General features: G+C 45.2%; 1 protein-coding gene across 1 annotated transcript; it reads left to right on the top strand.

The window, feature by feature from the left end:
• The first annotated feature begins 240 nt into the window (after nt 1-240).
• On the top strand, nt 241-27443 carry LOC146194809 (monocarboxylate transporter 14-like). Its single transcript, XM_084596644.1, has 4 exons — nt 241-433; nt 4716-4859; nt 22422-23432; nt 27165-27443. Exons 1-4 carry the CDS (start codon nt 241-243, stop codon nt 27350-27352), a joined length of 1536 nt encoding a protein of 511 aa, XP_084452770.1. The 3' UTR covers nt 27353-27443.

Raw genomic sequence — 27443 nt, 5'->3', positions numbered from 1 at the left:
GACAACTTTTCCATATTCCCCAGATCACCTTGCAAAAAGATAAGATGGAGACAATTTGGAAAGAGTAAACGGAGAAAAAATAGCATCTGTGTTGTGCGTGCGCTTGTATGGAGAGTAAATAGATTTTCACTGCTTACGCAGTTCCATCCCGCCATGACATATTCGTCTTCTTTTTTTATATTTTTTTTCTGCGCAGAGGAAGTGCTGAAGACGAAGAATATCTTACGATATTGAGGCGATATGCGTCCTTCACCTGGCCTCATTGACGTCTGCTGGGCCTTGCCGTTCCTGACTGCAGGCGCCAGCTTCCTGTTTTGTATGCCCAAGACCAACAGTGGACTGTTGTTCGTTTTTTTTGTTGATTATTTCGAGGTCAGCCGGGAAACCGCTTCCTGGCCGAAGGCTATAGACTCTGCTACTAGTAACATAATGGGTAACACACACTTCTACGCAATTTCACTTGCAATACGTCAATATGATCGATATTGTTTTTTAATTTTGTTGACAAAACAAAAATTAATTGCTCAGCCATCCTGCTTGTTACAAGCAAAACATGCCACGGCACATGCGGTCATGTCCCGAATGGTTTAATGGGCATTGTAGTGACTGCGACTGGTGAGGCTGCAATATTTCGGGGCATTGATACAGCTTGTAGAGTTGACCTCTTCAAAAACCACCTTTATGTTTTGAGGACACCAGCACTTTTGCGTTTCGGGCATAATTGACTGACCGTGTGCATTTTAACCGGAACGGCTAATCTCTTCTGACGTACAGAGCTAGGTGAGAAGAGACGAAGGCAGAAGCCGCGCAGCAGTGCTTCGTCGTCTGCAAGAAAGCAGAATGAGCACATTTATTGATGCCATTTATGTCACGAATTAATTTGTTGAAAGAGGGCCAGAGTGGTTCCTTATTTCGGTAAGATAACGAAGCCACCCTAACAGCGCAAAAGGACAGGAGCGAATGGGAAGTCTATTATCGCAAGCCCGAGTCAGTTTCCAAAGCCTGCGAATTTGATGTCAGTGTCTCCTGCGATGATCCTCCTCCTGAATGCATCAAGATATATTAAGATAACCTGGTAACTTTTTTAGAAAGGCATTCCGTATTACAGAGAAATGGTTATACTAACAGTTACATAGTGTAATAGAAAAACTGCTTTAGGTTGTATTCACATAACGACAAAATCGTGAAGCGATCTGTCACGTGACCTTTGATCCGCGTTTTCACCTTCCGCGGTAAGCAGTCACATGCCAGGCAAAATTAGCAGAAGACAGAGCGGACATACTCTCGTTCCAAGAGCACTCTGCGAAGGAAGAGCCTCGCGCTGGCGCTCTGTTGTCCAAGGTACCGCACTTTATGAGCGCTGAGTGGGCACTTCTAGGCATGTGGCGTGCCTGTATCTATACAGCTGCGCCGTTTTGCCCAGAAACGCTGTGCTGGCTGCCCCACTCAATATGATATGCTATGCAGTCAGTTCTCTGCAGTGGAAGGGATCGGGTGTCGACTGTGAGAGCTGCATAAAGATGCTGCTTTCAATCCTTTGAAGGAGACCATTCGGAGTGCTACACTATGCACACAGTGCGTGTAAAATGCCGAAACTTATAAAGCGTACCTGCAAGTGGGCTAAAACACTTGAGGAAAGCGAAAGCGACAAATGCATTCTAGCGACTGCCCTGTGCAGCCGCAAAGCTCACGCATTCGGTGTCGCATAGTTGCAAGGGGCTGCCACAGCAATTTCTGTGCAACCCACACATGGCGAACGAAAGGCAACAGGAAGACAAAAACATTGATTTAAATTGCAGACCAGCTCGAATGCAAGATAGAAACGTCTGTCGCAGGTGCTAACAAGATCGTGGTATCATTTTTATGTGATTGTGGGTAAATGACATATCGCTGTGCTGCATACAAGCATCCGATTAAGATGATGGGGATAAGATCAATGTGACAACCGTTTTTTCTTGCTTCACGGCCGGACAGATCAGTAGCCTAAATCTGTTTCTCGCTTTTCTCCAGCGTTTTAGTGCAATATATGTTACGGCCTGTATGCTGGAAATCGGGAGTATGGCTGGAAACCATCCTGCAAAACAGGTAGGAAACAAAATAAATAAACGAAACTGTTAAAAATTCTTCGTGGCAATTCTGTGAATCGCCGCTCGTAGACAAGCGCTACAGCACAAATCACTAACATGGGTTCACGTCACGCCGAATCGCCAGAGCTTTTCGCGATTTCGTCCGTCGTGTGAATTCAACCTGAATTGAAACAGCGGAAGAAATTAAGAACTAAAAATACAGTCGGAAATAACTAAAGCATTGCTGTTCGCCATGACAAAATATATCACTCCGCAGTCATTGCGAAATCCTATATATGTATCCCAATGCGCTATTCCTCAATTAAAGTCCTGTTGATAGATGCAATCAACGCATTTACTTTTCGCAGAGTTTCCAATTTATACAAATATTTTGATCATAAAGCATTGACATTAAAACGGAGGGGTACTGTGCTTCTCAGGGATTTCACGCTATGCCTGGAATAACTGAATTCTCTTTTGTGTGCAGAGAAAGGCGACAGTTAGCAAGAAGGGAGGTAATGCATGTAGAGTTGAAGCATGAAATCAGTGGCGCGTACCGCTGATCTCTTACCCAGATAACAGTGAGGAACCTCCATCCGGCTCGAGGTTCCGTTTTTTTACAAGAAAGCTTAATTATTTAGGTATTTTTTATTTATTTATTTATTTAAACACTGATTTATTTATTGATTTATACTGCAATCGGATATGCTGAGTTTAGCAGGGTGGTACAGGCGCGGGTAAAACAAAACGATCTCAGGTGCAGAAAATAAGGCATTAAGCACTGGTTTTACAATACATAGCAGCATAATACACAAGGCACAGCTAGGCTCGATTCCACAACATATAAATATGTATTGAGCCTTCAACCCCCCAAAAGCAAAGTTGTCGCACAAAAGCTTAGAGTAGAGAAGTAAAGTAGCAAATACACAAAAAAAAATACTGTTATTCTAAACTTATGAAAAACGTAGGCAATGTTGGTTCTGAAACGGCGCTTTTCTTCAGCTGATTTCAGTCAACTATTGTGCGGGGAAGAATTAATACTTGAAAATGTTGTTATGTGAGGAAAGCGGGGATATAGTAAGGTTTCGCCTTTGGCGAGTAGTGTATCCGGTAGAGAACGATATGGTTTTAATTATGTCAATGTTGTAACGGCCGTTAATTATTTGATCTACGAATTTCAGTCATGAGTAATGATTTTCCTCCACCAAAGGAGAAAATTCGCCCTCTTTAAAAAGCCTGTAACGGAAATTCTACTATATATTTTTATAAATGAAAAGCGCAGCTGTTCTCTGTACCATTTCTAGTTTAGCAATACTAGTTTTTGTAAAAGGGTCCGAAAATAAGACGACGTAGTCTAAAACATGTTTATACAACTAGTTTATTAGCCGAAATACTTCCCATCCTCGATTAAGCCTGACGTAATTTAACAACGTTTCTTCGTTTATTTGCTGATCGATTTTGTTTCTAATATTTGATCCTCTAAAAGACAGATTTCATTGCGGCCTCGTTGCATCTTTTGCAGACATGGCGAAAACCATAAGCAGTTATTGTGTACCTCAGAATATATTTTCACAAACTATCCGGGGCTTTCCCGGCCTCTGATATGCCAACAGGACTGACTCTATACCACTGCAAAGTTAGTTGACACTACCATGTGGCTGTTGTAAAACGTTGACCCCTGGCTGTGAAAACATACAGCCTTCCCCGCAGTCTCAAATGTAATGTGTCCGTTAGAAAACAGGGACTCCATAATTCTCTATAATATTGTTTGTCGCGTTTAATCAGAAGGCTTAGTGCGTTGTATTCAGGCCAGCTTTTGTTTGCTCCGTTAACAGTGGATCCTCAAACCAGGGAAACACTCCTAATGATAGCGTTATGGTGGAGGCCTTCCCTTACGCCCCCGACCCTGTCGTAATGGATCGGGGCAAGCAGTGGTAGGTAAAACCTGGCTCTAAAAACTAATCTTCCCGACTTAAAGCAGTGCCTGTCTTCCACATCGAAGGACTAGACCCATCGTTGAATCCCACAGTTACTCCCCTCCCACTCACGTCCACTCTCCCGAAGCCGGCACGCACAAGCAGCTCACCCACAGCCAGAACGGAAGCGCCTCCGCGGAATCAAACTCAAAGAGGTTCTAAGAGGATAATAACGGAACCGCGAAGTAATTATAATGCTGCTAAATCATATTTGTCGCATCAAATGTTTGTATGAGATTGTGTGAGATTACGAGTTCACCTGGTATGAACGGGTCGAAAGGAAGGCAGGAGTGAGCAAGAGAAGAGAATCGAATCCACGACCTTTAAGTTCCTATTCAGACACACTTTGCCTAAACCAAGCAGGCGCGTTCGTACAGCACGATTCAGGCGGGCTTCTAAAGGTTTCACACAATTCGCCAACTTACGACAAAGTGGTAGTGAGCATGTGCTGTGTATTCAGGACACAAATTAAGAAATTCGCTCCTCGTGCTCGGCGAAGTGAATGATAATGCAAGATATAAGCATGTAATGACGCAAGTAAAAGCAAAACAATCATAAGCAAAGTCGAACGAAGGCAAACGAGGGTACATCAAGAAACCCCCCCAAAAAAGAGTTTAAAACAACGCACTTAGCATAGCCACATTATTATGAGGCAATGTTATTTTATTTGCAGGGTTTGCCATCGGTGCTGCGTTTCAACGAATATCGGTGTATGGTGTAGCCATGGCAGGAGCAGTCCTCTGTCCAATCGCCATTATCGCTTCCTGCTTTGTACCGGATATGACGTGGATGGCTGTGACTATGGGTGTCCTATATGGTAAGTACGAAAACATATTCTGCAGATTTGGCCTCTTCTTCTGGTCAATATTATTAGCAAAATTTTATTTATGATTGTACATTGACCCTTTTACAAGGTCAAATCTCATCTTAGTTGCCTTCCCAGCGAGAAGGGACTGCCATGATCTGTTCATGTGCAAAGCTTTGGCTCACTCTGCTTGTTAAATCCCTACATTTCAATATTATTAAGGTTTATTATAGAGGTATTTACAAATTCGTACGAGCAAACTAAAGACACAAATGGCTTCCTAGGGTGTCACCTGGAATAGCGGCAATCCATGTGGCAGTATACTTCTTAGAAAATGAAGCACAGCATCAAAAGAAAGAAAGGGAGATGAATTAAAAAAGTATACACATGTGCACTAACACCTGTGCACAATTCAATGCATAAAAAATGAAATCACCGTATGCATACAATAGGAGAAGAGAAAGAAAAAGTGCTCCACACTCTAAGGGTAGAGTGACGATCATGTTGAAACATTCTGTGGGAACCCGGGTCTTGCCACGAAAAGAGGTTGTAAAATTCTGGCTATGCGCCACATCTTCTGCCGTTAGTAACAAACCACATATCCATGCTAAGGCAGATACCGACTAGTGCACAACAGTGTTAAGGGCTAGGGGCTTGAGCGGCCACTATAAGACGTTGACACACTACATGTAAAGATTGGGAGAAAAAAAGATGGCTACACACAGTATGAAAGGGCGCTGAAAAACCGTTGAGGAGGAAACTTAAATCGCAAGCAGAGCCAACGTTTCGACAAGGGGACTTGTCTTCGTCCGGGGAGCGCCATCATTTCTTGCGGGGAATTAAGTACGATTTCCTACATCAGAGGTTTTCGAAATGGGCCGTGACGTACGGAAAGGATCCCGCCTTAACTCCTGCTGTCTACGTTCTCGCGTTCGAATCTCTTTTAGAGCGACTCTCTGGGACAACTGCATAACTCGATTTTCCTTACCATCAGGTTCTTCACCAGCTCTCACCTTTGCCTATGAAGACGCCCTGACCCTTTTCGTTCCGAATAAAGCTTCTGTCTCCATTCTGGACGTCATGGAGTTGTACTCTAATGCAAGTGGAGCTAAAGTTAATAGGTTGCGGAGTGCCACTCTAATTTCGTCGTGTACATCCAGCCCCCAGCCTTCTCACGGTCTTTCCGTGAAGGCTGAACTACGTCTCCTTCGTTTCTATTTCAATTAAGAAGGTCTGCCAGGTAAATTTTGGTCCTTAGCTAAAGAGAAAACCGAATCTAGAGCCAGAGAATCAGAGGACATTTTGTGACCGCTAGTGGCTCTGGCCACTATAAAACGGTCCCCCCAGCACTCGGAGCCGACTTATGTCGCCAGCTAAACACCTCGGGACGGACGAAGCTCTGCCTGTAGCGGATCCTGTTTCTTATAGAGTGGAGTTACGGAAAACCTGTGGAGAAGCTGCCTAGGAATAGGAAAGGCCTCGGCATCGTCTACCTGGGCATTGTAGCCTCGGTCTTACAACCTGAGCTCGGACATGCCTGTGACTCGAATCTCGACTTCGTATTTTTTGAGCACTCGATTCCATCACTTCTCCCAGAGCATGTGTCACGGTAAGGCTGTCGATCGCCCTTTTACACCTATACAGTCACCTGCCTCGAGCGTCCCTGTAGGGTGGAGGCGACATCAATGTTGTTTCGGCTCCTTCAAGGAATTGGTTAGGTTTCTCACTCCAAGGCTTTCTTCTCACCTCCACCAGTACGATCTTGTTAATTTTAGGTCCCGCTGGCAGTATATCATGCTGGACTTTTTGGAAGCAAGCAGAGCATCCTTCATGTATCGCCATACCATGGTAAACCTCCCCATTAAGGTCTCGGCATTCTTAAGGGACAGCTTGCCACAGTGCACATGTTCTCGCAGTATCATTGTCCTGAAGCGCTTCTTTGTCGTGGGGCTGATCTCTTCTATCTTCCGGGTATACCGAGCAGACTTTTCAAAACCTGAATTTGTTGCCATACGAAGTCATTAACCAGTTCGTCCTCCACGTCGTGGAGTGCACATAACAATTAATGGTGACGCGCTAGGCGGCCGCACGCTGCAGCTGGGTTCCGGGTCACCATGAACTTACTGCGAAGATGCGGAAAGAGGTCTGGTCACACTTGCAATGACGGGAACGTCGCAACCTAGGCAAGCAGAAGTGCTTGGAGATTTGGTGCCGGAAATCTGTGATTTTTAATGGTCCCTAGTGAAACACTTTCTGTTTCAACATAATTCCATCGCAGGGAACGGTCGCCCTTGGTGACACCTGTTGTGTGGCCATGAAAGACCAATGCCTTGTTGGTTCAATTCCACAATGGCGTACCAAGCAGGCTTTGCGTTCGATACAGCAGACTCTTGAGGAGGCATCGCGTGGCTGCCCCCAGTTTGGGTAGGACCACACCTAAACAGAAAAGCTCCCTCAGCTCCCTATTGGCCATAAGGGGAGGGGGGGGGGTCGTTGCCGGAGGTTTTGCAGTGTTTATTTATTTATTTATTTATTTATTTATTTATTTATTTATTTATTTATTTATTTATTTATTTATTTATTTATTTATTTATTTATTTATTTATTTATTTATTTATTTATTTATTTATTTATTTATTTACCCTACGGGCCCGGGGGCATTACAGGGGGGCGTGGGATACATAAAAGTATATGAAAGTACAGCAAAGTTACAAAAAGAAATAGAGTACAAGTATACAAAAAACATGCTCAAAAAGAAAAAGGAAAACAAAACTTCACAATGCAGTGGGGATAAGTAAACCCTATGTCAGGAAGTAAAGGGCAAACAACATCGTAACAAGCATAGATACATTCAAAGAAAAACAATGGCTATGCGAAATGCGTCGTTATCTGTTATACATGCGATATCATGGGGAAGGTGATTCCAACTGACACAAGTTCTAGTTATGAATGAGTCATTGAAACATTCTCTGTGACTAGATGGAACCCCAACTTTATGGCGGTGATCAATGCGCACTGATATGTAAGATGGTCTTGTTAGTAATCTTTATTTCAGGTAGCTGCTGTGGTAAATTTTATGAAAAAGGGATAATGATGCTACTGATCTGCGGTGAGATAGAAGTGGAAGGGACAAACTTGATTTCATAGCAGTTACACTACTTGCTCTGTGATAGTCTGACAGTATGAAGCGACAGGCGCGGTTCTGCACACCTTCCAAATCGGAAACGAGTGAATCAATGCCAGGGCTCCAAACAGAGGCAGAATATTCTAATTTGGAGCGTACCAGAGTTTTATAAAGCAATAAATTTAAAAACCTGGATGCACGAGAGAAATTTCTCTGAAGGTACCCTAGCATGCGGTTTGCGTTATTTATGATATAGTCAACGTGGGGTTTCCAAGATAGGTTAGAAGAAACGTAAACACCAAGATACTTGTAAGAGTACACAGTCTCAAGAGAAACATTGTTCATCTGATAAGTAGTGGTTAAGCTGGAACTACGAGAAATGTGCACATGCTTACACTTATTAATATTAATTTCCATTTTCCATTCCTTACACCAATCAAGAACCTTGTTAATATCAGACTGAAGGCAAGAGGCATCATTATCATCATTAATTACACGGTAAATACCGCAGTCATCAGCAAAAAGGTTAATTGAAGAAGAAATGTTAGCCGCTAAGTCATTTATATAGATGTGAAAAAGGAGGGGCCCGAGAACAGATCCCTGAGGTGCGCCATAACGGACAGGTATAGAATGTGAATCAACGTTATTTGCTGTAAGTATTGTGAACGGTTTGAAAAAAAAACTCTTCAGCCATGCAAGCACATTAGGGTCAATGTTCAGGTTATTTAATTTAAGGAAGAGAAGCGCATGAGAGACCTTGTCAAACGCTTTAGAAAAGTCAAGAAATATGCAATTTGCCTGAAGCCCACGATCAATGATTCAATGAAGGTCATGTCTGAAGCATATTAGCTGAGTTTCGCATGAAAATGACTTACGAAATCCATGCTGGGTTATGCTGAAAAAGGAATTCGACTCTAAAAAAGAAACAGTTGCAAGTATATAACATGTTCCATGATCTTACAAGGGATACTAGTGAGTGATATAGGACGAAAGTTGTAAGGACAATGTTTATTTCAAGACTTATGCAGAGGAATCACCTTCCCAACTTTCCAATCATTGGGAATACAACCTGTTTCAAGAGACTGATCCAATAATTTAGCAAGGATTATGGAGCAGGATGATGATTCGATGAGTTACATGGGACTACCGGACACGGCACCTACGGCTGTCAAGAGACAAGACCCCTTCCTTTCTTCCAACTGCAAAAGCGGCGGAGATGGATGGAGAAAGAAGGGGGAGAAAGAAGGTTTTCTCCTGTACGAATTTCCGAGCCTGAAATCGGTGGCCTGTGGCCTGAAAAAGAAAATGAAAAGCGGCAGCAGATGGAAAAGCTGTAATGCGGGATGGACGATGAGTCAGTGCGTAAAGCATTATCGGTGCGGACACTTTTTTCATGTAAGGTGACGGGCATTTCAAAGGGTGCTGGTAATGAATACATTTGGAGGGAAATAGTAACCAAAAGCTTTCTGCAAAAAAAAGAAAGAAGGAGAAAAACTGAATAATATCCGATCAAGTCTTCTAACCTATCTTGGAAACCCCACGTTGACTATATCGTAAATAACGCAAACCGCATGCTAGGATACCTTCGGAGAAATTTCTCTCGTTCTTCCAGTTCTTTAAAATTATTGCTTTATAAAACTCTGGTACGCTCCAAGTTAGAATATTCTGCATCTGTCTGGAGCCCTGGCATTGATTCACTCGTTTCCGATTTGGAAGCTGTGCAGAACCGCGCCTGTCGCTTCATACTCTCAAACTATCACAGAGCAAGTAGTGTAACTGCTATGAAATCAAGTTTGTCCCTTCCACTTCTATCTCGCCGCCGATCAGTAGCATCATTATCCCTTTTTCATAAAATTTACCACAACAGCTACCTGAAAGAAAGATTACTAACAAGACCATCTTACATATCAGCGCGCATTGATCACCGCCATAAAGTTAGGGTTCCATCTAGTCACACAAAATGTTTCCATGACTCATTCATACCTAGAACTTGTGTCAGTTGGAATCACCTTCCCCATGATATCACACGTATAACAGATAACGACGCATTTCGGAAAGCCATTGTTTTTCTTTGAGTGTGTATTGCTTGTTACTATGTTGTTTGCCCTTTACTTCCTGAAATAGTTTTTACTTATCCCCACTGCATTGTGAAGTTTTGTTTTCCTTGTTCTTTTTGTGCATGTTCTTGTAATGTATTTTCTTCTGTAACTTTGCTGCACGTACATTCATATACTGTTATGTATCCCACTCCCCTCTGTAATGCTCCCGGGCCCTGAAGATAAATAAATAAATAAGTGAAGCACATCTGCCATGCCCAAAATCTCAAGAAAAGCATTCTAGGCGGCAGTAAGAAGGAAGCATGTATGGGAAAACACAAGCAGATTGCGGTATTGTGGAGGCGAGATAGGGTGTATCCGTGCTGTCAGCAAACTGTACAAATAAATCGATATGTCATTATTCTACAGAATATTTATGATGCAGAGGGAATGCAACTCAAGGATTCTAGTGTTCTTTGCAAGATATTTATTCATGCTTGTTTCAGTCTTCTACATATATAGATAAGATATGCCTCCCTATAGGCTCTGTTCATTGAAGGTTCAAAGCCGGATGTTAGAATAAGTACATCAATTTGTTTGAAGTAAGGGTGTTTGAAATGCCTGGAAACTGCATTCGGGTTGTTTGCGCCTGTGTCTGCCCGATGTCCATTTAGCCTAATGTTCACTGACTGCCCTCTCTCTTCGATCGTGTTTATGACAAAATAAGCATTCTAGAAGTCGATAATGTTTTACGATGTGCAATTGAAACCTAAATTTATGCGAAAATGAAACCGCTTGCAGTACTTTTAACAGTGCTGCCTTTTGTACTTGATTGCACGTCTTCCATCTATGTCAAGAGCAAATATGTGGTTGTGTTGGATGCTTGTTCTCGAGTTTACAACGTAGTAGATTATTTCAGAGGTTGAATTGTGTTACGTATGTTTGTTACTCTTAGGGCCTCCGCTAGTAACGTCTTCAGTAATTCTTTAGACTTTGGCATGGAGCGGTATTTCAGCAGAATATTTTTTTATGTTTGGATGTGCCCTGGAGTATTTCATTACAAGATAAGGCTGGCATGCGGTGTCGCTTTTGGTAGTTTCGTGAGATAATCGTTGCAGTTTAAACTGGTTGCTATCTCGAGGGTCATAAATATGAGAGTTACAGGGATAGTTTTTGTGAAAACGGACAGTCTAGGGGCAGGCGTTCGCACATTGTTACGGACTCCGCATTCGCACGGCGAGCAAGGGAATTTTTTCTCAGTGCATCGCGCCACCGCTCGCCGTCTATGGGTGTTACGGACCTGTCCAGGTCTGGCCTTTGGGCTATACCGTCATAGCGCCCGTAGCCCATTTAATTTTAGCTGTACTCAAGGCTGCAGTCCGCGATTTTTCATTTTTTTTTCGAGCTGTAGGAGATCTAGGAGAGTATATAACAAAATCAATCGCAGTCATTGGTTGTCTGCACTCTGCTCGTCACGACCAGTAACTGGCGTGATCCAGTTTTCGAACTTCTGAAGAGTCGACGCTGAAGGGGACTTCGTTATCCTAAGTCGGAGCTTTTGGCTCGTTTGGACACACTTGTGAATTTCTTTGAAAAGGCTGTGGAACTGCTGCCCTCAACAGATATTCCTGACGTGTTTCACAAAACGATCGAGCCGCAGCTTAAATGCTCAGCTCTGTTCAGATGCTTAGAAAGTGGATTGCAACCATGTCTCATTAGTGGCTGAGAAATGGGTGCAAATACTCCTCATTATTAACGCTAAAGCGATCACTGACTCCTGTGACAAGTCAGCTAATATCGTTCAGAGCCCTTTACGGACGCATTTCAAGCTCTAATGTTCCGTGAGCTAGATTTACTCCTGCTTGAGTGATACGTTCCGTAGCAAACTCTTCTATCACCTCCACCCCTTATAATAAAAAGTCCCCGCACCTCCACCACTTGTAATAGCAAACCTTGCACAGAGGGCTACGCTGTGAACAATTAACAGTACGTCCGTCAATCACTCGTAGAACTTGTGTCAGCACATACGCGTGCGCTGGAGCGAGCGTTGTATGTTTGTCGCTGTTGTCTTTCTTGCGCGTCATGTGCTGAACATTTGAAAGCCGAATGCCTGTCCTGCAGTTTTATTGGGCCATTTCCCACGCCGATTCAGGAAATGAATAGCTTGCAGTAGCGACCGATTACAATTCCCCCGATATGCCATAACCAAAACGGTTTCCACCAGCTGTGCCTTCGACGTTGCAAACTTTCTGCTGCACTTTTGGTATAGCTCCACACTCTGTTTATTTTCCATAGAATTTATCCAATTTTTACCTTCAGTAGTTTTCACCTATTGCTTAACGCTTTTTATTTCTTTGTTCTTGTGACCAACATACATACTGTTTAGTTTCCTAGTTATGGTCTTTCAATCCTTTTAGAACCTTTTATTTCGTTGCAATTGGTATGATGAAGAGTAGAACACAGTATCTTATTAATACGGACAAACGTTTGCCCATCCTTAGTGTTTGTGTGCGCGAACCGACGCACAGCCACACCGTCTCCTAGTAAACGGACGCACGGTTGCTCCAGTTGCAATGCCTTTTTGCACGCGCGAGCCAGCCGCTTCAGAGAGACCAATAGAGGTTCCCCCTGCCCGCGACGACGATGGACTGTTCGAATTTAACGTTATGCCCTTCGGTTTATGCCATGCACCTGCGACATTTGAAAGATTCATGGATTATATTGCCACCTAGCGTTGCCAGGTGGCGCATGACTGAGCGAAGGACGACGAAGTGTCGCTTGTGGGTTTTGCGTCTGTGCTGCTCACCGCTGTTGTATCGGAGCTATTCTTGATATTCTTGATATCCTCAATCACCTTGTACGTGACATTCTGGTGGAGCTGCTGGGTAAGATCACCTATGCAAGAGTCTCCATCTGAAAGACGTCGCGCCAGCCCTGTGCCATTGGACACCCCCGTGCATCGCTGCAGTCGACGGCTCCAGGGACTGCCTCCGGAGTTTCAGCCATCACCCGCCGCCATGACATCTAGTGCTCCTGCTCAGCAGGTAACGGGCGTCGCACCGGCCTGTAACTACACCTTGCAGGCCCCTCGGGTACCGAAGTCTTTTCACGGGGACCTCTTTGAGGATGTGGAGGACTGGTTCCTTCAGTTTGAGCGTGTCGCTGCATTCAACCAGTGGGACGATGCTGCCAAACTAAGGAACGTCTACTTCAGCCTTGAGGATGGCGCCCGGATCTGGTTCGAGAACCGAGAGCAAATGTTAACGTCGTGGCGGGAATTCCGTCGTCAACTGCTCGAGGCCTACACTAGCGCGGATCGTCGCGAGCATGCAGAACGTGCCATTCACTCCCGCATCCAGATGCCCAATGAGAGTGTCCAAGCGTACGTCGAGGACATGATGCGCCTTTTCAGGCGAGCGGATCCCGCCATGTCCGAGGACAAAAAGGTCAGGCACTTGATGCAGGGTTTGAAAGAGCAACTGTTCGCAGGCCTTGTGCGCAACCCACCGTCGACTGTAAATGGATTCCTTGCGGAGGCCACCACAATGGAAAGGGTGCTCCAACAACGTGCCGCGGCTTATAACCGACCCCTCCATACTGGCACAACTGCGGAGTCATTTGCATCTTCCGAGCGGCATCCTGATGCTTTGCGTGAACTGATTCGCAGTGTCGTGCGCGAAGAACTGAGAAAGTTCTGGAACCCCATGCAGCAATCGCCAGCTTCCATTTCTGCTATAGTGCAAGAGGAGGTACGACAGGCGCTCAAGAGCCCTCTTTCGCCTATAGTTACGAGCCCACCATTGCTGTCGGGGACCGAAAACCGTCCCACATATGCTGAAGTTCTGCAGAGTCAGGCTTCCCCTTCACCACCACCCATTCCCGCGCCGCCTACAGTTTCGCTGCCCTCAGTGCAACCAGTGCAGTACTTCGACGAACGTCCCCTGCCCCGACGCAAAGCCGACATTTGGCGCACGCCTGACCGCCGTCCACTCTGCTTCCACTGCGGTGAACCAGGCCATCTTTACCGGGATTGTCCTTATCGACGCCTCGGTCTTCACGGCTTCCGCATCGACGCGCCTCCTCCCCGGTTTGGTCAACGACCCCGAGTTATTGAAGAGTATCTGGCGGAACAGCGTTCATCTCGTTCGCAGCGTCAGTCCCGCTCCCCTTCACCAAGGCGCTCATTGACGTCCACCCAAGGTTCCTCGCGAGAGGGACAAGGCCGCTCGTCTAGCCCTGGTCGGGAAAACTGAAAACAGCGACCTTCGGGGGCGAGGCCGCTGGTAGTCGCTGCGTTGAAGACCTCCCGTCGTCGCCGCTTCGATCCGACCGCGAGTTGCTGGTACCGTCCCCTAGGGAAGCCAAAAGCGTTTCTCTGGACATTCCTGTTGTTTTAGACGGTCGTACTCCAGTGAATGCATTAGTGGACACCGGTGCGGATTATTCGATTTTGAGTGGTCGCATGGCGACTGTTTTGAGGAAGGTGCTCACTGCTTGGCCAGGTGTGTACCTTCGAACCGCCGGCGGTCATATAGTTACCCCAAAGGGAATGTGCACGGCTCGTATTCAGATTGACAGATATACGTTCGTCGTTAGTTGCGTCGTTTTGAGTGACTGTTCCCGTGACCTTATCCTCGGCATTGACTTTCTGCGAGAATACGGAGCAGTTATCGACCTGCGAAATAGACGCGTCACATTTTCGATGGGACAATCTGCCGAACGAGATAGTAGCAGTCCTTGCAATGCCGCACTTCGCGTTTCCGCCGAGAGCGTCTCGCTGCCGCCGCGAAGCAGTGTTCTTGTGGAAGTTACCTGTGACGATTTCCGTGCCGGCGATGCTGTAGCGGAAGCGAACCATTCACTCCTGCTTGCTCAAGGCATCTGCGCTGCTCGAAGTTTACTGTCGCTTCACAATGGCCGGGCTGCACTCCTTGTCACAAATTTTTCTAATGAGCACCGGCACTTGTTTCCGGGAACTGCTATCGCTTTCGCTGACCCTGTTACGCACGATCCGGTCTGTTTTACATCCACGGCAGTCGGAACTAATGAGCCATCTTTTGACAACATCGACATTAACTGCCACTTGTCGAAGGAGAAACGGCGGGCCTTAGAGCTACTGTTGCTGGACTTCAAGCACTGTTTTGCTTCTTCCTCGAAGGTTCGTCAAACGCCCATCACACAACATCGCATCATTACTTATGAAGACGCTCGCCCTATACGACAGCAGCCTTATCGTGTGTCTGCCAAAGAACGAGAAGTGATCCAGATGCAGGTTCAGGAGATGCTGGATGATGGTGTTGTTGTACAGCCTTCACAAAGTCCGTGGTCTTCACCAGTAGTCCTGGTCAAGAAGAAAGACGGCACTCTTCGATTTTGCGTCGACTATCGGAAATTGAATAATGTGACAAAGAAAGATGTATACCCGTTGCCGCGCATCGATGACTCACTGGACAGATTGCGACGTGCGAAGTATTTTTCATCTATTGATTTGAAAAGCGGCTATTGGCAAATCGAAGTAGACGAAAGAGACCGAGAAAAAACCGCATTTGTCACTCCAGATGGCCTATATGAATTCAAAGTACTCCCATTTGGATTGTGCTCTGCCCCAGCTACATTCCAAAGGATGATGGACACCGTCCTCACTGGACTCAAGTGGCAGATCTGTCTTGTGTACTTGGACGACGTAGTTGTTTTTTCCGAAACATTTGACCAACACCTCGAACGCCTTCGAGCTGTACTGGAAGCGCTCCGTTCTGCTGATCTCACGCTGAAGCCCGAGAAATGCCACTTCGGGTATACAGAACTCAAGTTCCTTGGGCATGTTGTGAGCGCCGATGGGGTGCGCCCGGATCCCGAAAAGACTGCTGCCGTCGCACGGTTTCCCGTTCCAGCTAACAAGAGGGCTGTTCAGCGCTTTCTCGGCCTGTGCGCATATTATCGGCGGTTCATTGCGGACTTCTCTCAAATTGCGGAACCTCTAACGCGCCTCACAAGGAAGGACACCGCCTTTGTGTGGAACTCTGAGCAGCAGACGGCCTTCTCTTTGCTTCGCGAGCGCCTTCAAACATCCCCTGTTCTGGCGCACTTCGATGAAGCGGCTGACACAGAGGTGCACACTGACGCCAGTAGTATCGGTCTTGGTGCAGTCCTTGTTCAGCATCAAGACGGGATTGAGCGAGTAATAGCCTATGCTAGCCGCACACTCTCTCGCGCCGAAACGAACTACTCTACCTCGGAAAAGGAATGCCTGGCGGTCGTGTGGGCCACTATGAAGTTTCGCCCCTATCTTTACGGCCGACCATTTAAAGTCGTCACTGACCATCATTGTTTGTGCTGGCTGGCAAATCTGCGAGACCCATCGGGACGACTTGCACGCTGGAGTTTACGACTTCAGGAATTTGACATAACTATTGTTTATAAGTCAGGCCGCAAACACGAAGACGCTGACGCGCTGTCACGAGCCCCCGTTGACACTGACGATGCTGCAGCCGATGGCGACAGCGGCTTTCTAGGAGCTCTCAGCGCATCTGAGCTCAGGGATCGACAAAGAGCTGATCCAGACATCCTTCCATTCATCGATTATCTGGAAGGGCGTGATACGCCGCTCCCTCGACGCCTATCTCGGCACATTGGTTCATTCTGTATGCAGCAAGGCGTCTTGTATAAAAGAAACTCCCAAGGCCAAGAAAGAGCTTACCTTCTGGTAGTACCATGCGAGCTCCGTGCGGATATTCTACTTGCTTGTCACGACGAACCGACGTCTGGTCATTTGGGTTACTCACGGACGCTTGCTCGCGTCCGCAACATGTATTACTGGCCAGGACTCTCCGCAACTGTGAAACGCTATGTAAGAAGCTGTCGCGAATGCCAGCGCCGTAAAACACCGCCTCTGAAGCCTGCCGGATTTCTCAAGCCCGTTAGAGCACCACGTATTCCGTTCGACCAAATCGGCATGGACCTCCTTGGCCCTTTCCCTTTGTCGCAGGCGGGAAACAAATGGATAGTAGTCGCTACTGACTACCTGACCCGATACGCTGAGACAAAGGCAATCCCTCATGCCACAGCTTCTGAAGTAGCCGAGTTTTTCATGCATAACATAGTCTTGCGGCATGGCGCCCCTTCGTATGTCATTACCGACAGAGGCACAGCTTTCACTTCGCAGCTCATCGACCACATATTTGAGTTGAGTTACACGACGCATCGCAAGACCACAGCGTACCATCCGCAGAGCAATGGTCTCACCGAAAGGTTAAATAAGACGATTGCGGACATGTTGTCAATGTACGTCGATGTGCAGCACAAGACCTGGGACGAGGTGCTGCCGTACGTCACATTTGCGTATAATACAGCCCAACAGGAAACAACGCGCTTCACACCATTTCGACTTGTGTACGGGCGTGAAGTTCAGAGCATGCTCGATTCCATGCTTCCGTGCCCAGATGATGACCAGCTTCCGCCAGATGCCCAGCAGTATGCCATCCGCGCTGAGGAAGCCCGCCAGCTTGCCCGTGTGCACATCGGGCGGCAGCAGACCTCTGACGCGCACCGCTACAACCTCCGGCACCGCCAGGTTCACTACAAACCTGGGGACCAAGTCTGGGTGTGGACACCAGTTCGCCGTCCAGGCTTGTCAGAGAAACTCCTTTCCCGCTACTTCGGGCCGTACAAAGTGTTGCGTCGTGTGAGTGAGCTCAGTTATGAAGTTATTCCAGACGGCGCCGCACTTTCAAAACGCCGAAAGCCCAGCTCGGACATTGTGCACATTGTGCGGCTGAAGCCGTACTACCAACGATAACGCACGGCCACCTCCTGTGACGACTCTCTTACTTTCACACCTTTCTCACCGCCCGTCTTCACTTTTTTTTTTTTTTTCATTTTTTTTTTCGGAAGGGGGAGTAATGCCACCTAGCGTTGCCAGGTGGCGCATGACTGAGCGAAGGACGACGAAGTGTCGCTTGTGGGTTTTGCGTCTGTGCTGCTCACCGCTGTTGTATCGGAGCTATTCTTGATATTCTTGATATCCTCAATCACCTTGTACGTGACAATATACTGCGCTGACTGAAATGGGAGATCTGTAGCTGATAAAGAAGGTGTTCGACCAAATCCCAAGAAACATGAAGTTGTCAAAATTTTATGGTGCCCCAATAGGTAAATAAGCTGAAAAGACTTTGGAGGAAGGCCAGTATGCAGAGAGCCGGCCGGCAGCTTCAGCCGACGATGGCGACTAGGTTTCCTAACAGGAGAGAAGAAAGTTCTGAGACAGGTACATATTTTTTGGTGCGGCAAAAACTGTAAAAAAAGCTTGTTTCATCATTCGCAGGTTGTCGTTTTTTTTTCACGTCAAACGCGCGTATCGATAACTTAGTACCTTTGTTTAGCATTTAAGTTGTAATGTGTCAAAAATGTTTCATAGTTTACATCTCATACAGCGCCAAGTTTCATTTATGTACATTATTGGGATAAATATTTTGACTGCAATGAAACATATGCCAAATATTTTGATCTTCGTTATTGAGGTCGCAACCTTTAGTTCGGAACTTGAGGCACCTTTTGCAGGGATGCGTAGGTACACCCTACCGTGGTGGTTACTGCTAGGGAATCCGGTCCCAATATAGGAGCGCGGCCGCCCGCACACATCCCATCTCCTGCGCACAAGCAAAAAAGCATTTTAATCGGCGACGGAATACGATGGATGTTGCCTTCAAGTTCGTTAATGAGACTAAAAATTCACAACGGTCGCCAGAAATGCGTCGCGGAGTGATTGCGCTGTCTTTTCACAGCTTGTCAGTGCAGCAGTGACTTCCTGATACTGAGGCAAGATTGAAAATTTTCTGCACGTCTGCACTCTATTGCCGGGAAATCGTAATAAGCCCAAACTCCTCTCAAACTCGAGGCTTCAGCACACGCGCGAATACATTCCGAATCGCGGATGGTTGCGGCGCAGGGTGAGGGTCCTTCAAGGAGCGGCCGCAGGTAGCAACTGCCCCCATGCGCACGTCCTAACAAAAGTGCCCGCCACGGCATTCAGTTCGGCCGCGCTTTGAATTACGGTCGTTATCTACGCTACATATTTTTTCTATGCCGTATCACTTGTCCTGAATATAATTCATTCGCGCCGACGTACGCGAATGTATTCTGTTGTCGAATCCAGAATATTGAATTCGTTTCGGAAAAAGAAAAACAATATTATACAATCGTTATATTGACAACCACTTCATTCATGATTCGGCAGCATGGACCATATGATTTTATTCGTGCGTCTTCCATCTTAACATTCATCACAGCAGAATAAAATTACTTCTCTGTGTTCGCAATTGAAAGTCGATTTTTAGACACCATGTTATCGGTAAAAAATGGAAAACGTTAAGAGGTCCTTATACAGAAAACTAATGAATCAGCCGCAGTACCTAGATTTCACCAGTCATCATTGAAAAGATGGTAAGCAAGGAATATTTGTAGGACAGGCGACACCACGTAGAAGAATATGTAGTGATGGTAATGGTTAGTTGAATGAACTACAGTCATTATAAAAAACCATGTTTTAAAGAATCTATCACTGTAATTCATTTAACTGGCCTTCAAGAAAGGAAGAACTTTAAACTGCAACGTTGTGCGTACGAACGACCAAAAAAAAACGCTGAACACCAGCCTTCCCTTGTAATGAAATTCTCCATAAAGCTTTCAAACATAACCAATATTCCACAGAAATACCTCACCATACCAACATCTAACGAAAGCCTGAAGAAAATAGTACCGGTGGCACGAAGGGTAATATACAAATTCAACACAAACCTCATAGATATTCTAGAGCATTATAAACCCGACCACAAGCGTACAGCGCAGCTACATACTTGCTCTTGACCTATATGGAAGATATGTTGTCATTTACAAAAAAACACAACGGTTAAATTTACTGCAAGTGAGTTCACTTTCCACATGACACATTGCACATCATTAAAAGTTATCTACCTTCTAGAATACTCCTTCTGGCATATACAGTACGTAGGAGAGACAGGGCAGTCAAAGAACATATGGCGAAATGGTCATCGGGCAGACCCAGTCAAATACCCTTCTGAGGCTTTAAGTATAAAGGGACATAAATATAAGGAGGCTTACGTAATTAAGGAATTTGAAACATTGAAATTACTGGTAATATATACCTTGAAGTAAAACTAGAGCACCCTAAATATATTGCATCTGCACCATAAGTAGCCTAGAAAACAATCTGATATAGAGTGAACTGATCAATTTATTAACAGCGCCTGTACACTCTATCCTTCCTCCACAAAGGCATACGCTGCACGTGCGTTTCCAAACATAATCCCTTCTTATCACTTCTTTCTTTGGTTCCCCGTTCAGTCATATACATCACGGAAGGTGATGCTTGGCAAGTGTGATTCAGTTGATTTGTTAGTATTCTGTTTCTTTGTCCTTCTCCCGGCAAGCATTTGATAACTATTCCCCTGCAGCTGAATTTTTTACCAGAACCTTTTTGAATGCTTGTTTCCTGTCAAGAAAGGCGTGTCATCCTCCGACCTGCTCTAGGCTCTGACTCTTCATCCACCTTGCATTGTAGCTTCTCCTGCTGCTGCCGCTTTTTATTTTCTTTTTCGGGCCACGGGATCAGCGCTTTGCAGGAAAATCATGCCGAAGAAGCATTCTCTCACTCCATGCCCCACTTCTCTGTCCTTCACGACGCCCGCTTCCCCTCCCTTGCTTTTCTTTTTCGGAAGCAAAAGCGTATTTAAACTACCGGCAGTGATGAACGCGTTGTCCGGTTATCGAAACGTTGGCTTGGCTTGCAAAAGGAAGCTCTCCCTCAACCCATGTTCTGTCGCTTTCATACATATAAAAATGTCACTTGAGCTTTCCCCGCATAGACAGCATCTCTAAACTTCAGGTTACAGCGCCGTTCCGAACCTCCCTCATAATTACCGCAGTTTGAGATACAGAATACGCGGTATTTTTGAACGCGGTCGCATTAATAGTACTGAGTGAGCAAACAAAGTAAATGGTTGCCCTAGGGAATATCGGAACAAGAACAGGCGACAAAATGCGCGAAACTGCAAAAGGAACAATATAAAATAGGCGTTTGCTCTTCGAGTGGACTTAAGTTTACGACACCTAAACATTTCATTGAAATGAATTCCAGCGCCATTTCTGCCTAGACATTTTCTCACGATTACAAAGCAAAATTGTTTTTGCGCTATCTTTTATCCAGAGAACTATAACATATCATTTGTCGTCATAATGGTCAGCTTATCATGCTTTAACATACCAAAGATGCTATCATGATTTCGCGGGATTTGCACAGAAACGCCTTCCTTGTTCTTTCGTTGCGTGCAACATATATGACAAGTTGCGCAAACAACGCAATATAAGAAAGCTGTACCAGTTGTCATTGTTCCTTAGAATACCAATTAGAGAGAAAGATTTTCTTGTCTCATGAATCCTATGTACAGAAAGTGCGACCATAAAGTGTTCACCGAATTAATTACAAATTGAATACAAGAATTGAGATTTATGTGGGAATTGAACTCTCGCCAACGGCGTAGGAGACGGTGGCGCTGACACTCTGCAAAGACGAATTCGATGTTTGTAGCGGAGTGAAGCCACGTCTAGTGAAAGCATCGGTTAGTAAAAATGCAGTTGCTGGTTAAAAACGCGTGACATAGTTGAAACATGGTTAGTGCGAAGAACGATGCACAAATGTAAGTGCCACCCGGAGCAGCAGCAGGTTACCACAGAACAAAACGCATTCACAAGTGTTTTCGAATTATAGCGCTTAAGCGCACTTAAGTACACCCACCTGCCCCAGATATGTTTTCAACTCGGCTACTTTTCTGCGCTTGCGTTTCAGTTTAACCCTTCACTTCCCCTTCAATGTTCTCCTTTATTGCTTGCGAGTGTCTCGGCTCTTGCAGTCTTGAGGCCAAAAAAATGGCGTAAGAGAGTTCTCTCCCAGCGCCCGCCCTCCCTAATGATCACGTGCTACGTGACGCTGACGGTATAACAGGATTTTCTAAATCCGCCGTTATGGATGAGGGTGGCGCTGATGAACTCTGCGGTTTTGGTGACAGTCACATAAATAGTAACGAAAGCGGAAGGCTGGACAGCCGTCGTATCTCAGACAGTAGAGCACTGGACGCGACATTCTGAGGTCGTGGTTTCAACTCCCACTAACAGCGCTTTGGTTTTTCTTACACTTTAAATATACATTCTTTTTCACTAAAATCATCACATGAATAGTTCTGGTCAAAATGAACTGCGAAATGCCAAATAATAATAATATCCCCATACGCTTACTTTGGACTCATAAACTGTTGGCTTCTTTATATGTTTGCTCAAGGCATTCTCAATGTCAGTTTAGCGGACGGGCATAATTTGCCAATTTACATTATTACTTCTTTTCAGGAATGTCATTTGGACTTTTGATGATCAGCGCATCAGTCTACACGGTCTCGTATTTTAAGACCTATTCTAACACTGCTACTGGCATCAGATTTCTTGGCGTCTCGCTTTGCGGAGTCATCGGCCCATCGCTTTTGTCGCATCTTTCTTCCACATACGGCCTACAGGGCTGCTTGCTAGTGACCGGGGCCTTAACGTTAAACCTTATTCCCCTTACACTGTTGCTTCGAAATCCTCGTCCGCACTCATGGCCTCAGTTTTTCCACTGCTTGAAAAGTGGCTCAGCGAAGAACAAAGCAAATATGTCGATCGCCAGCGCAAGTACGGCGGAAGACGCACGGGGCAAATCGTGGGAGCCTCAGGAATGTGCTCAACACGTAAAGCATGGCGTATCAAGACATCCTGACGATAAAGTAGCAAGCACGTTTACGATTAGCCAGGACGAGGATCCATACCGGGCTGAACTGCGTCCGCCGGCATCACCAGCTCAGTGTGTTGAGCAGTCGAGCTTCTTTTCACATGGTGATGACGTGAATGGAATCATTGCTCAGCTATGGTTCGTTCTCACCAAGCCATGCTTCTACGTCATCTTGATTGCAATGGTGGCAGCAGATTTCATCCTTCCTCTCCTCGGCGAAACCCTTGTCGACTACGGCATAGACAAACATCTGGCGCCAATAGACTCCTCGTACCTGCTGACGTGCTTGAGTCTTGGCGGCGTTTGCGGTTACGTTCTCGTTCCAATCGTGTCGGACAAGTGCTCACGCCATCGTTGCGTTATTGCCGCACTAAGCTTCATTTCACTGTCGATTTGTTTCGTTGTTTTTCCTCACGTCTACAGCTACCCTGCTACTGCAGCACTAACTTTCGTAAGTGGCGTTCAGCAAGGCTACTTGAGCACTCTCAAGCCGGTCCTCGTTGCCGACTACTTGGGTGTCCAAAGTGTCGCCGTTTCCTGGGGACTCATGGGTCTGGCCTCCCTGCCCATTACCTTTTGCGAGCCTTCCATTATAGGTAAGTGCTCTTCAATTTTTCTCGATTATTATGCGCTCTCGTCATACGAAGGAATCATCTGCAAAATGCCTATTTGCTATCTATGGATCGGTGTTCGCCTATTTTTCTATTAAAGTCTATTGGCTCTATTACGGTTACTCATAACTAAAATGTTAACACCACATTAAGTCTTGCTGCATTAGAAAAATAAAAGACGTACATCTCTTTTATTGAAGATACATCATTATTAGTCAGTGAATGTATGCAGGCTAGGACAGGAAGATACGATTACGGACGATCAAGGGAAACGAGCGGGCAGTGGCGCGGACAGGGGCGCTCGCGTTAGGCCCGGCAACAATTCATTAAACGTCATTTCACTGTCATCGACCATCTCTCTATCCTCGGTTCTACTGTTTTCATCGGCTTGCCGCCTCCTAACATTTGGTTGGAGGTGCGGGGTACTTCATCATCACCCCCTCATCCTGGTCCGGAGCTTCCGTGCCCTGCGACTTCTTGCGTCGTCAGCTGAAGGTCTAGATGCATCGCATGGCTGTTCCCTATCCTGACAGACCCAGCAAGACCTTGCCGTTCCTCCGACACGTCCCCACGCCCCGACCCGACTGACCCGAGACGCCACATGACCATAAGACACAAGAAGAGACCCAAGCGACCATATGTGACCCCAGTAACCAGGTCTGCCGACCAAGGGTCCCACCACCCAAGACACCGCTACACTTCAAGACATCCTCCCCTGCCTATGCTATGTTGTGCGTGCCTTGGCCGCCGCCATTGAGTCGTGGTAACGTGTGGCCCTAAGTGTCCTGGCCCAACGTTCACCGGGAATCATAGTGCCGGCAAGCCGTTCTATTCTTCCTTCTTCCTCTTCTTCTTCTTCAAGCATTCAGACACGCCCATCATCATGTCATGGAATCATCAACATCGCTAAAATTCCTCGTCCACGATTGGAACAATCTCTCGGCGGCCCCGGGTCGTGTTATGGACAATCAAGAGAAGCGGGCAGTGGCGCGGACAAAAGCGCTCGCGCTAAGCCCGGCACAAATTAATTAAACGTCATCTCACTATCATCGACCAGCTCTCTGTAATCTGTTCTCCTGCTTTCATCGGCTTGCCGCCTCGTAACAACACGTTAGGCAGTTGAAGTTTAAGTTTAAGTTGAAAGTTTATTTTCAAATAAAAAAACAACATACAAGAATATACGGCGAGAGGTCCTATGGTACAATACAGCAGGGGGCACCTCCCATGGCAATAGATTTCGACAGGGAACTTAAAAAATAATATTATTGAAAGGAAAATTGTGTATATGAAGCAACAATGAAAAATAAATAACGAAATACATAGTAAAAAGTGCATAGCAGCCAGATTTAGATACAAAAATAGAAAATATAAAAAGGTACAAAAATACACTTACAAATTCTGTGACAAAAGTTAAATAACATAGAAATCACAAGCTAAGAATTTTTTTTTAATTTGAACTTGAACAAAGAAAGTATTAGTTTGCTCATTGTGAATGATATTAACGAAAATTCAAGGCATTGTTTTTAGTAATTAGTACTGTCTTTAGGTAGTAGAAAACTATTACGTAGAGCGAACAGCGTAACGCTGTTTCTTTTTATCGTGTCTGGAGGAAAAAATGGTAAACAGGAGCGGATGGTGAACAATCTTAAATAATAGAATACCAATATCGAAAAGATAAAGACCCGAGAAGGGTAGAATATTTAAATTATAGAACAAAATATTAGAGGGTGGCATTCGAAGGAAGAGTTTATGTTGCGTATGGCCTGATTTTGTAGTTTTATTATTGACCAAAGGTGTACATGCTAGGTGTTGCCCCAGGATGAAATGCCGTAGTGGCTGCGAACGAATGCGTAGTAAAGTGATAGTAACATCGTATTCAGATATGTGGCGCAAACAAAGAGAAACACAGGAGAAGATCCACAACAACACGCGCGCGTGTGTAGTGTATCTTCTCCTGTGTTTGTCTTTGTTTGCGCCACATATCTGAATACGATGATGCACCAACTAGCCTCTCAAGCCGTTATTTTGATAGTAACATGTGGATTGGAAAATAGGATCGGGCTTTGATTAAAGCGCGTAAGCCATACAGAATTTTCTTGCAGGTTTTCGCTATATGATAATGAAATGTTAGGTGAGGGTCAATAATAACACCTAGAAACGAAATTCGGTCTTGCGACGCGATGGCAGTGGCATTGAAGTATAGTAGTGGCGAGACGGGCAATGGCTTCTGAAGGAGGTTGAAAATCTGAACTCAAATTTTAGTAACATTCACAGTCGGGTCGTTATTGCGGCACCAATGCTCTAGAGAATGAAAGTCATTTTGAAGTTTAGATATGAGATGGTAAATGTCACCATAAAATGTTATCATGGTAGAGTCATCGGCGTATAATATACAATTACAATGCCCAAAAAGGGATGGTAAATCCTTGAACAGAGTAGAAACAATACAGGGCCTAAAATAGAACCCTGTGGAACCCTTTTGTTAGTGGGAGCATTGTTAGATGAATGGTTAAATATACGGACTATGTGCTCTCTGTCCCGAATAGAGCTCTCTAAAAATATTAGTGGAGGTTCTGATGTGCCGAATGACTTGAGGGTTTTAAACAAGATCGAGTGATCGTTGGTTTTTAAAACAACACTGGCACAAATGCAGCCACTTTGGCAGCGGAGATCTCTAGCGTACGGCTGGACGAGTGCTGAGAATGTTGGCGTTTGTGATATCTCCGATTGAGCTTATTTAGAACTTATCACTACGTATGGTTACTACTAAAAATCATGTTGTTTTCATTGGCTGATGTTTAAGAACATAATAAAAGCAGTAAATAAACATATTCACTAAATAACACAGGACATTGTACACATAAAAACCAAACTCAGCCGATTAAGGCGGGATCACCAGAAGGTACAGAGTGAAGAGAGAATACATTGTTCACTGCCACAATGGTATATTTGTCAACTCAATCATGTGCCAGATTCAATGCGACCAACGAGTGGTCAGCCGGTTAAACATTAGCCGGACCCACAAGACAATGGAACAGGGCTTATTGGGACTAGTGAAGGCAACCTGTGGCAGGTTATTACTGCTGCTATCCTCATTTATAGCTTTCTGAAATGCTCTTGTCTGTTTATCTTCTGGTGAACCTGAACATGGAACAATTTGACAGTAAATATTTTATGTCAATACATATTTTATGCCAGATGTGTATGGGCCCTTCAGACCTGGGAAAAGACTTTATGAATACTTTTGAACCCGTTATATATGAACGAATAATGAATTGTATGAAGAGAAAAATTTTGCTACATGCTAAGAACGGTGTTTCTATCGCCGAAGATTTGAAATATTTTAATGCAGTCATGTCGTCTGGCGCAGAATTCTTTTGAATATTTTAAATAGCTACTCCAATCCGAAAGCCGGCTTCACGCGGACTTTTCAGGTAGGGATCAGGAGGTCGTGTAAAAATTAAGGCATTGTCGCTTCCGCGACATGGAAAACAAGAGGGCAGGACGTCAATATTTCGGGTATCTTCAATGAATTTTACCAATGCCTTTTTTCAAACCGCTTCCTTCTCTCACCAATGAAATATGCAGCGGATAGGTTTATCTTCGTATATATGGCAAATGTTAGCCTATTTATATTTATAAAGCGAAACCCTCAGCAAAATTTCTGCCAAATGTTACTAGACGGCACATTACTGTTTTGTTCTTTTTTCTGTCTAGGATTCTTCCGGGATGGCGTTGGCTCGTATGACGGACTTTACCGCCTGTGCGGAGGAGTGAGCTTTGTGGCCACTCTTGCTCTCTCCTTGCAAGCCTGCTTCGATGCTCGAAAGTCGAGCGCAACATCCGTGACGAGTAAACAGGAAACAAGAATCGAATGCGAGACCCAGCACCTGAGTAGATTCTAAGAGATGAACTGGCAATGGCCTTGCCTATACTCCTAGTTGTCCGCGCGCCATATTTTGTGCACATTACAGCAATAATAATTATAAACAACCT

Source organism: Amblyomma maculatum, chromosome 3, assembly GCF_055883805.1.
Source record: "Amblyomma maculatum isolate TAMU_Amacu chromosome 3, ASM5588380v1, whole genome shotgun sequence".
Lineage (NCBI taxonomy): Eukaryota > Metazoa > Arthropoda > Arachnida > Ixodida > Ixodidae > Amblyomma > Amblyomma maculatum.
This window is presented reverse-complemented; position numbering and strand designations above follow the sequence as displayed.

What these genes read in the sequence shown, in the direction of transcription:
- LOC146194809 (XM_084596644.1), top strand. Translation starts at nt 241, where the DNA reads ATGCGTCCTTCACCTGGCCTCATTGACGTCTGCTGGGCCTTGCCGTTC. An exon ending in TGCTACTAGTAACATAATGG is followed by an intron (nt 434 to 4,715) that starts GTAACACACACT and finishes TTTTATTTGCAG; the next exon opens with GGTTTGCCATCGGTGCTGCG. An exon ending in TTGCGAGCCTTCCATTATAG is followed by an intron (nt 23,433 to 27,164) that starts GTAAGTGCTCTT and finishes TTTTCTGTCTAG; the next exon opens with GATTCTTCCGGGATGGCGTT.